This window comes from Lissotriton vulgaris, chromosome 7 (assembly GCF_964263255.1).
Source record: "Lissotriton vulgaris chromosome 7, aLisVul1.2, whole genome shotgun sequence".
In the NCBI taxonomy this organism is placed as follows: Eukaryota; Metazoa; Chordata; class Amphibia; order Caudata; family Salamandridae; genus Lissotriton; species Lissotriton vulgaris.
Window position 1 is genome coordinate 1,289,276,367 of NC_141695.1, and position 16,692 is coordinate 1,289,293,058.

At 47.0% G+C, this 16,692-nt stretch overlaps 1 protein-coding gene across 7 annotated transcripts in view; it reads right to left on the reverse strand.

Annotated features, from left to right (window-relative positions):
- TEP1 (telomerase associated protein 1) overlaps positions 1-16,692 on the reverse strand; it is a 1,080,103-nt gene that overhangs the window by 290,583 nt on the left and 772,828 nt on the right. For all 7 annotated transcript variants that reach the window (XM_086931874.1, XM_086931872.1, XM_086931869.1 and 4 more), the window contains one exon: positions 4,774-4,927. In XM_086931874.1, the coding sequence (XP_086788000.1) occupies positions 4,774-4,927 (154 nt within the window). The remainder of the gene's footprint in view (positions 1-4,773; positions 4,928-16,692) is intronic.

Consider the following 16,692-nt stretch of genomic DNA (forward strand, 5'->3'; position numbering starts at 1 on the left):
GGCAAAGTTATGGTCTGGTTGACATGAAAATCAGAAATAACCTTGGGAAGAAATTTAGGGTGAGTACGCATAACAACCTTAGCAGCATGAAATACAGTATAAGGTTCCTGGCAACACAACGCCTGAATTTCACTCACCCTGCGGGCCGATGTAATGGCCACGAGGAACGCCGCCTTCCAGGACTGGTGCTGCAACGAAGCCTTATGAATAGGTTCAAAAGGCTCCTTCATCAACCTGGACAGCACCACATTCAGTTCCCATGAAGGCGAAGGAAGCCTGACAGGAGGGAATACTTTCTTCAAGCCTTCCAGAAAATCTTTGATCACAGGGATCTGGAAGAAGGAAGTCTGTGAAGGGCATTTCCTGTAGGCAGTCAATGCAGCCAGATGAACCTTAATGGAGTGAACATTAAGTCCAGACTGCGCCAAATGTAGAAGGTAAGGAAGGATGACATCTTCCTTGCACGTCATCGGGTCATAGTTCTTGGACTTGCACCAGATACAGAACCTCTACCACTTGTAAGCATAGGAAGTCCGAGTGGAAGGCCTCTTAGACTCCTTCAGTATGTCCATGCAATCTTCAGGTAGATTCAAATGGCCATATTGCACTATCTCAGGAGCCATGCCGCCAAATTTAAAGACGAGAGGTTGGGGTGCAACATCTGCCCCCCGAACTTCGTAAGAAGGTCCGGCCTGCACGGCAGCCGTATGTGAGGAAGGAGAGACCGGTGAAGAAGGTCCGTGAACCACCACTGCCTGGGCCATTCTGGGGCAATCAGTATCATCCTCGCCCCGGACCGGGCCAGTTTGATGAGTACCGCCGGAATCAGGGGAATGGGTGGAAAAGCGTACAGAAAGCTGTTCGACCAGTCGATCCATAGCGCATTCCCCAGCGTCCCCTGCTGGTAGTACCTGGAGGCGAAGTCTCGGCATTTGCTGTTTTCGGCGGTGGCGAACAGATCTACGTCTGGAGTCCCCCACCTTGCGAAGACTTCTCCTAGTACTTCGTTGTTTATGACCCATTCGTGGTTTTCCTGAATCAGTCTGCTCAGCGCGTCCGCCTGAACATTCTGCACACCTGGCAGATGGGTAGCCGTTATCGTCAGTCCTCTGGCCAGAAGCCAGTGCCAGATCGCCTGCGCTTCCTGCGACAGAGTGCGTGATCTCGAACCCACCTGCTTGTTGAGGTAATACGTCGTATTGTCCGTCTGTACAAGCAGAGAGTTGGTCTGGAAGGACGGAAGAAAGGCCTTCAGTGCCAAGTGAACAGCTCTGAGTTCCAGGAAATTGATGTGATACGTGGACTCAGTTGGGGACCACGTTCCTTGAATCTGCAAGTTTCCGGAGTGCGCCCCCCAGCCGTGGAGGGAAGCATCCGTCACAACAGTCTGCGTGGGAATGTCGTTGTGGGAATGTCCTTGTGGAAGGGAACCCTTCTGAGGAGATTCTCCGCCGAACACCACCACTTCAGAGACTGAAGAGCATGCAGAGTCAGTCGTATCTTGTCGTCCCAAGATCCTTCCCTCTGATCCCACTGGTCCTCCAAGCACTCTTGCAAAGCTCTCATGTGCAGTTGTGCGTGTGGCGTTAGGAAGATACAAGAGGCCATCGATCCCAGTAGAGAAGACACCGTCCTCACTGTTGTAGATGGAGTGGTCATAAGAGCCTGAGCCTTCCGAAGGAGTGATAAGCGTCGCTCCTCCGAAGGAGACATGCTTGCTGACAGCGTATTGATGGAGGCTCCCAAGTACTGTATGCGTTGGACCGGAGTCGGGACAGACTTGGACATGTTGATGTGCAACCCCAGCTTGTTCAAGAGAACGCACCTCTTCTGGAAGTGCGCTCGAGCTTCCGAGAAGGAGGAGGCCTTGATCAACCAATCGTCCAGGTACGGGTAGACAAACACCTTGTTCTTCCTCAGGTGTGCTGCTACCACCCCCATGCACTTCGAGAATGTTCTCGGCGCAGACTTCAGTCCGAATGGGAGTACTGTGTATTGATAATGGTTGGCGCCGACTTGGAATCGCAGGAACTTCCTGTGTTTGTGTGCAATGGGCACATGGAAGTACGCATCCTGTAGGTCTATAGCACACAGCCAGTCTCCCTGTTGCAACTGAGGATAAATCTGATGCAACGACAGCATGCGAAACTTTTCTCTGCAAATCCACTTGTTTGCCTGCCTTAAGGATCCCCTTGACGCCGATCGTCGATTCGACGCCGATCGTCTTCTCGACGGTGAACGGCGGTGTCGCCTCGACGGCGAGCGCCGACGCCTGTCATGCCTTCTTCGACGTCGATGGCTCGACGCAGACGTCAACGACGAAGAGGCCGTCGACTGGGACTTCGACGGAGGCCTACCTCGGCCCTTCGACGTCGATCTTTCCCGTCGTCTCGACCCGGAGCCCCGGGGAGATGGTGAACATACCGTCGTCATCCCTCTCGACGTCGTCGTCGATGCAATCGACGTCGACGGAGACAGGGACCGTTTGCTGTTCTTCCTGCCTCTGGGGAGCCCCCCAGAGGCCTCAGCAGAGGCAGAGGGAGCCTTCCCGGTCTGCCCAGACCCACCTGCAGCCTGCAGTCGTCTGTCCTCCAGGCCTTGAAGCCTAATCTTCAGCCTTTCCCTCAGAGTCCTTGCAGAAAGGTTCTTGCAGATGTCATACTCTTCAGGGACATGTGCTTCAGGAAGGCAGATGACGCAGACCTCGTGTAAGTCAGTCTTGGCCTTCTTCCTCCCACATGCTGGGCATTTGTCGAAAAGAGCAGGCATTTTAGAGCCCTAAAAAGCCTGAACAAACACACAGGAGTGAAGGGAAAGCACCAAGACACAAACTGAAAACACTTTTAAATCACAAAGTGCACAAAAATCCAATAAACCCTTGAAAAAGGGAGAGCTCAATGCACCATGGTCCTGTTAGCAGGAGCCGGAAAAAAGAACTGAAATTAAATGGGACCTGCAGTGCATTCTGGGATACTGGGAGAAGTTCTGGAAAGTTCTCTTAAAGGCACAGTATCCTATTTAAGCCACATAATGACAGGCTATGGGGCTTGTCTGTCCAGGTCTTCCTCTCGATCATTCCAGAGGCTTTTACTGGTAGAGGCAAGTTTCTCTGTGAAAGAAACTGGGCAGGCTGTGTTGTATGTGTGGTGGTTTTGGTGGAATTTCTAGTTGAAGTACTGGACAGTGTAGCCTGTGGATATAGGCTGCATTATTTGTCATTAAATTTTCTCTTAAGTGTCTTTGCAGTTCTGCAATTTTTTGACAACTTAAGAGATTATTTTTGATTGCCGGGGTCCACGCACATGAGCGGGACTATTCACTAGATTATGACTATACACAGAGATCCCCTACTACAGAAGTAGCCATGCCTGTATTTGGTCTGCATGGGCTTTGTCTAAATAAGGGCTTGATGTCTATGCATATTTAAGGGCAATGTGAATTGCACCTATATAAAGGCATGAAACAGGAAAATTCACTCGGAGCCTAAAACGCCACACAACAATATGTGGTAGATTTTTTATTAGAATGTGCCTGCATGCTCTTTCAGGTAAAGCACTTTGCTGCCCTTGTGGATAGGTATGCACTTCATACATACCAAACATAAATAAAGAAATGAAATAAACTTAATTGCTCCACTTTTAAACTGTGGTGGCCTCTACTCCTTCATTAATTCACAAAGTCTCAGCACCCATTTTTATCTTTTGTACACTCTATCCTTTAGGTCCCTATCCTATTCACTGGTCCCAATTCTGGGTCACTATTTTCTTATTTTCTTATACCTTTCCTCTTCATGGCCTCGGCTTCCCTTTTTTTCCTCTGCCTGGCATTCCCTTTTGTTCACTCACCTGTTTCTCATTTACAGTTCAGTTTGCTGTACTCTTTTTGCTCCCTCTGTTCTACCTCATCTACAATGCACTTCAAAACTCTGGAAGGGGCTTTCCATTGAACCCAGGGATCTGGGCTCCTAAAAGTCCTGAACACCTAATAAAACAAAGGGTATAAACTGCTCAGCTAGTCTGTAAGCAGCTTTCCACCCTTCAATGTTTTTTTTGGTTCCAGGCCTTGCACGAACATTCATTTATAGAGGACCAACATACAGAAGATATTCTCTTACTTGTCACCGTACCACAATAGTCTCAAATCTGACATGTTCTGAATGGTCCATATTATTTTCATATTCACAAAACAAATATCCTGGCCTGATGTACATTTTTACCTTGTGCTTACTCGTGTTCCAGTAGTCCATTTTCAGTGTTTGTCTGCTTTTCTATCTTTCTTTCATTCATTCTCTTTACTTTTCGAGGACATTGCCCATGCATATTGTTAATTTTACTCCTTTGCCACACTCCGCTATTTCCAATTTCTGATCAGTTGAACCCTAGTCTCAATCACGGACTCTCTCCCTATCTATTTCACTATCTGGTTCCGCCAATAGTACCACCCTCCCTCTTTACACATCCCTTCCTCAATCCCTATCCTATATCCACAGTTCTGGCTGGTTATACTCTTTAGTTTGAGTTCTCTCTTATCCTATTGTAACTTCATGTCAAGCCCTAGTCCTAGCATATAACCTGTTCTCCCTGTTACCTTTTTTCCATGACTGCCCTTTTGTAGCTATTTTCAGTTTGATCCCTTCCCTCTTCTTATTGTCTTAGTCAAACCCTAGACTGTGGTACAAGCTTCTTTTTTATTAATCTTCCATATCTCAGACCCTTGTTTTTGCCTAGCTTACACATTTCCTATTCATGCTCTAATTTCTGCTGTGGGGCTTACCTGTTGATGTTCTGTAGATCTTCACACCGTCATTCTGGTACCCAACCGCGAGGTATGTATTGTGGGGGCTGACTGCCACAGACAGAGCTGGAGAGAGGGGTCCTGATCCACATACCTTGTGCAACTGGCCGAGACATCCAGACCAAACCTGTACCTGCAGAAAGAGGAAGGGCAGATCATAGCTGTTAATTACAACTGTACAATATTTCTTTACACACACAGCTCTCTGGCACCAGGACAGTGTATTTTCAAAACACAGAAAACATGACATTAGGTAAATCAATCAAAAATAAATAGTAATTACATACACTGATACATATGCACTGAAGGTAAAAACGGCAAGTAAACCTTCCAGTCTACCTGCCTGGTGCATGACTAGTCTTAATTTAGGACCTCATTGTAAAGGCCACATTAATCCACATTCAGGTGAAACAGGAGTTTGCTTCTGAACCAGAATTACAGCTGTTGAGCAAATACCACGCCCAATGTTTTTTCCTGGTGTTATTTTCTTAAATTGACACCTGGTGAAAATTGTGCAGGACCAAACCCCAATATTCCAATATTCCAAGTTTCACTGTTTGAAATGAAGGCATGGGCGTGGATAATGTGGTATTGGTGCAGTAGCACTGATTCTGACCTGTAAACTCTGAAAGATGTGGTAACACAGCAACAGGGGAAAAGCAAACCTTGTGGTACTGCTAATTCTTCACATCAATTTACCTCAGCCTTTGGAATGAAGCCCTAGTATCCAACTCTATGCTTGTTCTCAACTGTGATTACTTCTCAGTGTGTACCCTGGTGTTTCTGAATACTGTATTCCAACCGCTTATACTGAGCCTTGACCTGCATTTTACCTGAATTATGGCATTATCTGGCAAGTCCCATCTTATGACAAGTTATTTTTGAGTCCCAAATCTGCAGTATTTACACTTCAGGTATCTAAATGTCTCTGCTCTCTCTCCCTTGCAGCAGGTGCCCTATGCAAGGTCTCAACTGAGAGTTATAAAGTGGTGAAAAACCTGTTCTTTGTTTTGCATATCTTTGCACCCCAATATTCCCTTGGCTCCTCCACCTCAACTCTGAATTTTTTAATCTTGCCAATAGCTTTGTCGCTCAACCTAGGTTGATAGCATTGTTGCATCCTTACTATACCTTTGATTATAAGAAGATCTTTAATCAGAAATGGTTATGCAAGTCTGGAGGTTTGAACTGGAAGAGGGAAATTGAAAACACATTAGGAGCACACGTTTGCAGAGCACAGTCTTGAGGGCAGGAGTAGAGTAAAATACCATCAATCCCATTTACAATTATGTACAGGTGATATTGTGCATGCTTGCCAGGGCACTCCATAGAGTAGTCAAGTGAGAGGATAATTGGCATGTTTCAACGCTATATGGAGGCCCGCCATCTCCGCATTGTTAACCAGTTCAGCGAATCCTCTTTTGGACACAACTGAAGTCGCTGTGTTGTGCAGCTGGCTCAGAGTGACTGAGCATATGCTGAAAGGGTAAGCAACTGTTTTGTATGGATTTCAACTGTTTCCGGCAGTCAGAAACAACCCGTGTACAAGCCTAGGTCTTCTATAATGAAGGAAACAACTGTTCCGTAGATGGGCGCCAAGTTAACCCATGAGTTGATGAAAATAGTCTTCCGACACAGGACATTTCCAGGACTGAAGGAACTTGACAATGTTTTATGCACTCTGAAGGAACTTCAGCCCATATGCACTAATGCATTTTCCCTTAGATATAGAGTGGGAAACATTTGTTGATAGATGAGGCCCATAGTTTCTTCCCATACCAAGCTTGCATCATGTTCAAAAAGTTCTGTTTCGTGTAAAGAGTAGAGGCAAACAATGCCACACTCCATGCTTAAGAGCTGATCAAGTTAAGAAGCCAGGATAGTAGAACACTAACATAGGAACTAGAACGAACATTCAATGATAGTAAATGACTAACATATGGACTACAATTAAAATTCATTGAAAAAGCAGGTGGCAAGTCTTCTCCATCTAGGAGTGTGTTATGTGGAATTATATACCTCCATATTTGGATTATCTTTATGCTTCTTCAGCTCAGAAAAGAACTAAAAACTGATCTCTGCAGAGTTTCCAATGGTTACCCTTAACTGTTCAGGTGACTGCAGTATAATCCCTGACTCCTATTTATCATGTACACAATCACCAATTGTATCTTTTTTCTTCATTTTCTTCTGCTGCCCTCTTATTCCACGGTATAGGATTATGAATTATTTCCCCTCCTTGTTATTCCTGCCCTACGTTTCCTCTGTTCAGTTCTCCATTCCTCTCCAGCTAGGTTTGCTCTATTTAAGAACCAGTACACACATTCACACTGGAGGCACGTAGCCCAAAATGTATGCTGTTTTCGTATTCGAACCGTTAAGCAATCACTAAATTACCCATACAGTGTGTCCCACATGCCCACTCTGAACCTTGTTAATCTTTTCATTCAGAGTGGCTGCTCCTAGAACTGCTCACCCCTTGGCTCACTATGCCAAACTAAATCCATCACCCTATGTAGTCTGTCTGTCTCGGTTCCTGTCAAATGTGGTAAAGACCTCAAAATGTGTGTTCTCCTTAGAAGCCAGATTAGCCCTTCTTAAAGAGATACTAACGTCAGATTTGTGACCACGTTGCTGATGCCATTAGCCAAATATAGGCCCTTAACATGTGCTGCATAACATGCAGCTAGTAACATTAAAATATGGCAAAGAGAGAAGGTGGTAAATCTTTTCGAGTACCATAACAAGGTAGCTAGAAACTGCAATAATTTGGGGGGGGGGGTTAGGCCCAGATTCTTAGCAGTGGATACAAGAATTAATCAATATGCTTGTACATCTTGCCCTTGAACAGAAAGCAGTCACTGCTTGCAGAACTGAGTGGCGAGACCCAAATACGTTTCACTCCACTACTTTCAGGCACTTAGAGTCTGTCACAACCTCTTAAAGAGGGCCACAGGACGAGAAGGGGCTACTGGGCCCAAATGTGAGGGCTGGGGCCTTTTACTCCTGTTGACCAGGCCATAACTTACTATGGACTCTGCGCATCTGGGCCAAGTACCCCTTCTGCACTTGACTCTCAGCGTATGTATGGTCTAAGCAGTTCAAGGCTTCCTCAGAACTCAAAATGCGTGCAGCAATACATTTTTGTCCATACAAATTTCATGTTATGTTAGGTCCAATTATATTGTGCAGCTTATTATCTGCTAGGGAATCCAGGCGCTAAAGCAGGAACATAGGTCATGCCGAGCTCCTAGTTGAACAGCAAGGTCTTCAGTTGCTTGCAGACGTGGTGTAGTGAAGGGGCGGTCCTGATGTGTTGGGGGGAAGGGGGTTGACCATTCTAGGTCTCTGATGTGATGTAGGAGAAGGAGCGCCCTCCTGACTTGCTTCTAACGATGTTGGGGACATGTGAGGGCGAGTGTAGCTGTCTGCACGGATGGTAGAGAGTAAGTCAGTCATTGAGGTACGCAGGTCTGGTGCTGTGGAGCGCTATGTAGGCATGGACAAACAGCTTGAATTGGCATCAATTTGTAGATGGGTAGCCAGTGTAATTCAGTGAGGTAGAGAGTGATAGTGAGCACTTCTGGGGACATCTAGGATGCGCAAGGCGTTGGTGTTTTAAATGGTCTGGGGTGAGCTAGTTGGAGATTCTGACGTAGAGCACGCTGCTGTAGTCAAGCCTGCGGGTTAGAAGGGCTTGTGTGACAGTGTGCCTTGTGTGCATGGGGGGCCATTTGAAGATTCTGCAGAGCATTCGGAGAATGAGGAAGCAGGATGAGGTTGCCGAGTTCACCTGTTTATTCACTGGGAGTTTGTCATCTAGGATGATATGAAGGTTTCTAGCATGGTCTGTGGGTGTAGACATGGCATCCAGTTTGTCTGGCCACCAGCAGGAGTTCCTTGGGGAGTTGCTGTTTCCGAAGATTAGGATCTCAGTTTTGCCTGCGTTGAGATTCAGGCAGTTCTCCCGCATCCAGTTGGCTGGTGAAGTTGGTCCTGGTAATGTTGCTCTCGGCAGTGAGGGAGAGTATGAACTGTGTGTCAGAGGAGATAATGTTGATGTTGTGGGCTTTTAAGATGCGAGCGAGGGGTGCTATGTAAACTTGAAAAAATGGGTTGAGCTGAGAGAGGGTCCTTGGGGGGACTCTGTAAATTAACTTCTTGGATTCTGAGGTGGACGTGGCAGGGAGGGAGTTTCACCCACTTTGTTCTGTTGGAGAGGAAGGAGGCACTCCATTTCAGGGTGGGTCCTTAGACTCTTGAGTCATGAAGACTGGAGATGTGGGTGCTATGGAGTATGGTGCAGAAGGCTGCTGAGAGGTCGTGTATGATGAGGGCAGCGGTTTCCCCACTGTCCATGGTGGTCCAGATGTCTGGTGCTGCCAAGAGGGCGGCTTCCATGCTGTGATTGCTGGGAACCCTGACTGAATGACATCCAGGAGATGGTGCTGTTCTAGGTAGAAGGAGAGTTGCCTGTTGATCTCTTTCTCCATGACTTTGGATGGGAATTGTAGGAGCAAGATAGATCTGTAGTTGCTGAGTTCTTCCAGGTCTGCTAGGGTTTTTTTTTTAAAGAAGAGCTGTTATCTCTGCATGTGTCCAGTTATTTGGGAGAGTTTCACTAGGGAAGGAGGTGTTAATGAGGAGGTTGCCACTGCTCAGTGGTCTCCCCGAGCTGAAAATGTGGTGATAACAGGGGTCACTGGGGGCCCCTGAATGAATGGTCTTCATAAATCCAGAAGTGTCTTCAGTAACGAGTGGGCTCCAGTTCATTAGTTGATGGGCGTTCTTGATGATAGTGGGCAGTTGCCCGATTACGTCTTCTGTTGTAGGTTGAAGTTACTGCAGAAATTGAGTATTTTGTTATGGAAGAAGTCAGAGAGGCTGTTGCAGAGGTCCTGGAAGGGGTGATGATGTTGGTTGCAGCCATTAGGTTGGCAAAATCTCTGACAATGTTGAAAAGTTCTTTGCTGGACTTGGAGCACATTTCCAGTCTCAGTGTGAGGGCTGCCTTCCTGGCTTCCTCGGTCTGGGTGCTATACCTTCTGGGTGCTGATTTGTAGGCGTCTCTTGAGGTGTTGTCTTGGCTGGCTCTTCATCTTCTCTCTAGTTGCTTACAGTAAAATGTAGGGTTTCTTAGATCTTACATGTACCAGCAGGATTGAGCGTTAGCTTTTGCTTGCCTAATTTTCCTCAGGGATTCGAGTGTGTTGGCGCAGTCTGAGATCCAGTTGTGAATGAGTGTACATTGTTCTGTAGGTCGCCGGTAAGGATAGGCTTGTTGGATCCGAGGGTATTGATCCAGTTCACCGCTGTTATTTTGTTCCAGTTGCATCTGAAGTTGCTGCCTGTTTTTGGCTTACCTGAGTGGGGTGTGTTAATGTGCAAATGTACAATGGAGTGGTCAATCCGTGTGAGCGTGGTGAGGTGGCGGAGTGTGATCTTGTTGGGGATTGTGAAGACCGGGTCGAGGGTGTGTCCTGTGTTGTTAGTCAGGCCATGGATGATCTGTGAGAGATTGACAAGGTCCTCAGGGAGGGTATTGGAGTTGGAATCCATTGGATTGTCAAGCTGAAGGTTGAGGTTGAAGTGATGAAGTTGGTGAGGAGGTTGTTGAAGGTGGTACGTGGTCCTGGTGATCGGTAAGTGAAGGTGCCTCATATGGTCGTGGCATGGCTGACTTTTAGTCGGAAATGCATGTGCTCCATGAAGGCGGTGGGTTTGTCCATAGAGATGGTGCATGAGATGGTGTCTCTGTGGATGTTCGCAAGATCTCCTCCAGGTTTGTGGTGCCCATCTTGCTGGGCAAGCTCATAGCTAGGAAGTATGCCCCTCGGCGATGGTATGGGTGGATGACAGGTTGAGCTACATTTTTGTAAGAAAAAGAATGTCTGTGGAGTGCGTGTCGATGAGGTCCTAGACTTCGGTAACATGCTTGCAAAGAGATCTGATGTTGAGGAGCATGCACGAGATACAGGGTGAGGTGTGTGTGGCGGGTGGTGTGGGAGTGATGCTGCATGAGAAGCAGCAATGCTTGCATGAAAGCAGTCCTACCCTGGAGTGAGGAGTGGGATGGGGGCAGCAGTTGTGGGTGGCGTCCGGTGCGTAGTCCTTGCAAGTCGGTGTAGCAGAGTAGGCTAGACGAGCCAGGGTCTGTGGTGCTGGGTGTGGTCTAGGTGCAGATGGGATTGCCTGTGGTGCGCCCACATCGCAGTCGCACAGCAGCCACCAATACATAGATCCTAGGAGGGGGAGAAGGGCAGGGACAGAGCCAGGGAGGGCAGGGATCAGAGTAGCAAGGCTTTAGCCCTTAAGGCATGGCATCTTTCACATATTTATCTTCATGGTACCCTCTCATGGCATAAGGGAGTCGCCCACTCAGTCCTACATATGGGCAACGATCCGATCAGTGCAGAAGTCGTTTCCTCACACGGTGTCCACTCCGCAGGGCTCCCCACTTGACCTTGCTGCCTCCAACACTTTCCCCTTCCTCACAGGGCACACTGGTCTTTGTAAGGAGGCAGGCTCTGGTGCTCCAAGGCAAGGTGGTCTTGGATTCCCTGGGTAATGCCCCCTCACCCAGAAGGGAAACCAGCAGGCCTTGATCCCCAGTACTGGTCACAGGCAGAAGTCCTACTGAGCTTCCCATCCTCACAGCCCATTTGGCTGCATGGCAGGCAATTTTTGTGGTTGTCAAACTCCCTTTCTTATAGTCCATTTTCAGACAACAAATGTGATTTATGGTCCGAGTCTAAAGTTTTAGGTTGGGGTCCACCTTCTTTTGAAGTGCCTACGTGTCTGTTCCCTATTCCTCTTGGTAGGAGGGTCTCCGAAGTGGATAGTCCCACAATACAGGCCCTGGGAGTGACTAGAATACACACCTCAATGACAGTGATATGTGCCTCAAAAGGTTAGCCCGGGGACCCCCAGCCCCACTGTACAACTTTTAGTAGCCCCATTTCATTCCGGAGATGTGCTCAGGCTCCTACCATGTGACCTCTCACTGAATCAGATAGTGCCCTTTGAAGTGTGCAGAAGGAGCCTGGTCCCCCTGTCCCTAGTGTGTGTCCCACCCAGCTCACAGGAATGCAGCAATACACAAATATTTCTGGAGGGAATATCTCTGCCTCCTTTCAATGTTTCACCATGCAGGCATGAGTCTCCTGAATGGAACCTAGGACCCTCCATGCATTGGCACATTTTCACACAGTGCATGTATACTGCATACCGGCTCTGCACAGTACTGTCCTCCATGTACTGAACCACTAACAGGCACACATACAACCAACATATGCATTTAACATGCACACACTGCCCAGCAATGTATCCTTTATGAACTGTACCACTTCAGAGGTACACATTCACACATGTGCATTTATCTAGAATGCACTGCATTCTTCATGTATTGCACCACTCACATGTAGACACTCACCCAGCATATGCATTTAACATGAACACACTATATCCTTCAGCCATTGTACCACTCACAGGTACACATACACCCAAGATCATGGATTCACCCTGCACGCACTGCGCAACACTACATCCTTCAGTTACTGGAAATGTCATATGCACCACCAGCACATGCATACACCATGCACGCACTACTCAGTACTGCATAATCCCTTCATTGCCCCTTCTCTGGAACACATACACCCAGCCCAGATACACCACTTCTGTGCTGCACAGCACTTCACGCCAACCTGATGTAGTCAAGTTTGAGTAAAGCACAACGTGGAACTTTTAAAAGTGAGTGAGGCGGTAGGCCTCACTCCACTGATATGTTAAAAAGGACCTGTTCACTCCTACTGATCACCACATGGTATGCTGCCACCACCGCACTCGTGCTGCTTAACTCCTGGTGAAGGTAATAACTTTCCACCACTATGTGTCAGGATTCAGTCCGGGATACTGGCATTTGTCAGGGACTCCAGCAACGATTGGTGGCAGGGAAGACAAAGTAGGCAGAATATTAGGTACAGAGCTGGATAAATTTACACAGAGAGTCAGAGGAGAAAGGGAATTCAAAGGGGAAGCTCTGTACAAGGGAATAAGAGAGTTAAGCCTCAGAAAGAACATGCACTCAAGAGGCGATGTGGCATTCAGACTGACTAACACCCAGGACAGAAGTGCAAGGCATATTTGTAAATATAAAAACATTAATAATGAAGGGAATGTGTGGTACAGCGCTCGGGAGCTCCACACAGTAAGACTGATGCTCAAGTTCCTCACCCACAATTGCTGTTACAGATAGTGACTGTGAATACCCATATATTGGATATGCATGAATAGCCAGGGTCTGTTGAGCTGATACCTATGGTGAGGTTAAGAAACTAACTCAAAGACAATACTCACTGTGGACAAGAAGCACCATCTAGGTTGTCAGCTGAGCCCACGGATCTTAGGGATCAAACAGGAACATGCAAGTGGTAACAGCAAGGGTGTAGAACTAAATACACAACCACGATAAGACAAGGAGCTAGCAAGGAGTAGTGCTTAACAGGAAAGAAGAGAAAACAAAGGGCACACTTGGCAGAAAGCAAGTAACAAGCATACAAGGAAACTAGATGTAAGACAGCAGGAATAGGAAGACAGCAAACTAGGAAGAGGTACAAAAGTAATTGGAAGAAAGGCAGGGACTGTAAAAAAGGTAAATACAGAAGGAGGGGCTTAAAATGTCCACTAAAAAAGTGTGTGTTCAGGCAGTGGCGGTCGACACAATTAAGAGGTGGGGTTGGGTGGAGGGAGAGCAGGAGGGGGGGCCGCATGGGGGATGTTAAAAATAAAACAAACACTTGCCTGGAGCTGCCGGCCGCCTCCTGCGTCGTGCCTCGTCCTTCCTGGTTCCAGCAGGCACTGGGGAAGCCTTCGACTCCCTATGCAATCCCTGCGCTGCTCTCATGCTATGAGAGCAGCATGGGGATTGGCCTGAGCGGGCTGAAAAGATGCTCTGCTCAGACCAGGGAGTATGTGCTGGTTCTCCAGCCCGGCTGTTCAATGCAGCCGGGCTGGACAAACCTAAGTGCGCATGTGTGTTTGGCCAGCCTGAGGTTGGTCGGCCAAACACACGTGTGCACTTAGAAAAGCAAGTAGCAACCCTCCTACCCCCGCCCATGCCCTGGCCCCGTCCCCGCCTGAACAAGTTGGCTCAAAGCCGGCAAATGAAAAATAAAACAATTACAGGTAATCGTTCTATTTTTCACCTGCAAGCTCTGAGCCAGTGGGGTCATTCTCCTCCGCCATTGTGAAGGAGCCGCCCATGGGTTCACGAATCAAGGAGACAAGGTAGCACTGAAGGAATGCTAGATCAAAAAACAAGGGATGGCTGAGGCTTAGGAAACAAGGAATCTATGTAACAGTGGAGGCAGTGCTAATTCAGGAACAAGAAATATCTATAGCTCAGGAACAAAAGAATAAAGGTAACCCCACAGGCAATGGTAGTTCAAGGAACAAGTAAATCGCTAAACCTCAGGAATGAAGGAATTAAGGTAACACTGCAGGTAATGGTAGTTCAAGGAACAGGTAAATAGCTAAAGCTCCGGAATCTAGGTAGCACTGAAGGCAATACTAGATTGAGAAACAGGGAACAGCTGAGGCTTAGGAAACAAGGCAACACCGCAGGCAGTGCTAATTCAGGAACAAGAAATGTATACTGCTGTTTCCTCCCTAAATGCAAACATATGGGTTGAGCTACTACGGCACCGCACGTCGTTGCATAGAGATTATCTTTTTGAATCAATTGAAGTCCTAGGTTTGTCTGACACTTGGGAAACGTCTACAGACCTCCAGTCCTTTAAAAAACTGGCCAAAAAATCAGCACGCATTATCTCTGCGATTGAAGATAAAAAAGACTTAGCAAACAGAGCGCATGGATGGACAACCCTGGGTGGATATGGCAAAACACAGCCACAAGCATACCTTAACATCGGGATGAAAATACAAGTTAAAAAAAACTTTTTAAAACTACGCCTTGGCGTAATCCCGAGACTGCAACACCTGCCCCCCTGGGTGGGACCACCTGCTTTACAACAGTGTCGCCTGTGAAAGTCTGGCATAGAGGATATTGTCCACGTGATATGTATATGCCCTAGACTGAGGGACTTGAGGCGCAACCTCCTGCTTCCATCCTTTAAGTCACACGCTGTACGGACCTGTAGGCAGGCAGTTATACTATGCTTTACCTCTAGCAACACAAAATGTAACTGCCAGGTCGTGAAGTTCTTGGACTCAATAAGAAAAAGACTTGATATCGTTCGAAGTTCTTCACTAGCACCTGAGGACATTTTTGATCCGATCTCAGCAATGCAGTGTTCTTTTTAATCCTAACTACATATTGGTTTTTAATGTCGCTACTGGTATTTTATATTTTTGTAAAGATTTTAATTAATCAAGTACAAATAAAAATATTACTTACTTACTGCTCAGGAATAAAGGTATCAAGGTAACACTGAAGGCAATGGTAGTTCAAGGAACAAGTAAATAGCTAAAGCTCAGGAATCTAGGTAGCACTGAAGGCCATGCTAGATCGAGAAACCGGGAATGTCTGAGGATTAGGAAAGAAGGAATCTAGGTAACAGTGGAGGCAGTGCTAATTCAGGAACAAGAAATATCTACAGCTCAGGAATAAAGGAATCAAGGTAACACTGCAGGTAATGGTAGTTCAGGAACAAGCAATAACTACAGCTCAGGAATTACTATAACTCAGGAACACAGTAATAATAAGAACAGCAAAAGCTTGAGAAATAAGGGTCAGTCTCACAGCTACTGGGACCAACGCTAGACTTAAGTGAGCTGGAGCTTAAAAGAGCCCAGAATAATCACATGCATCAGGTGTGAGCAGGCTAGCAGCAGCCAGCCACGTGTGTGCTGAATTCCTCCTTCCATCTGTGGCCTGCAGAGATGGAGATGAAGCAGTGAGCAGGGAATTATAGGTAATAGAGCAGGCTGGCTTCCACACAACCCAGCATGGATTGGGAATGGATGGCAATTTCCAAATGGCTGGAAGTCAGGATATGCATGCAGTGGTGTGTCCAAGAGCTTATTAGAACAGTGGAAAGTCCCACAATGCGGTCCCTTGGTGGTTGGCACAGGGAATGAATCATGACACTATGAAGCTAGCGCTTTAGATACCCATCCCGGTCCAAGAAGACCGCAATCCGTGAGACCGGCATATGTCATGGCACACATGCATGATCTTTGTTAGCCTACGACAAGGAAAATCAACATTAGGGATCCAGACATCAGAGCAATTGGGCACTCAGGGCAGGGGTGCGGGTCTATCACATAGCAGAGGACTTTTCTGTCCCAACAAAGTCTGTACAGAAGACCTGACAAAGTGTTTGGTAGAATTTTAATTGCCAAAACTTGCACCACAATACTGTATGAGGTGGAGAGCAGTTAATAACTTATAATTGGCACGGGCGGCTCATGTTCACTAGCAGACTATGCTTGCAGTGCTGAGGTAAATAACTTCACGTCATCACAAGAGACAAAATGAAGGCCTCATTGCCAGAGAGCAATGACTCTGGCTGCTGCTGACAGGCCATAACATTTCTGTGAAGCTGTCCATCCGCAATTGCACAGAAGGTTAACAAAGATGCCTTTTTCATGAGAAAGTAGGTCCTTACCCCCCAGGTCCCTTATGTCCTCGTCCCATTCAGAACTATGTGGCGTATGAATGGGACGAGGAGAACGGGACCCGGAGTAATGAAGATTACCGGTAAGTAATAGAGCATTCTTCTGACGGACTCTCTAGGGTTGTTATGAAATCTCCCTCCAGAAGTGTATCCAGGCCATTGGCCTTCAGTAATTCAAAGTATAAACCATCATCCGTGCTCATGGGGGGCAGGAGATTATAGATTTGAAACAGTCTTCTTCACTTCAGCTGAGTCAGCTTCG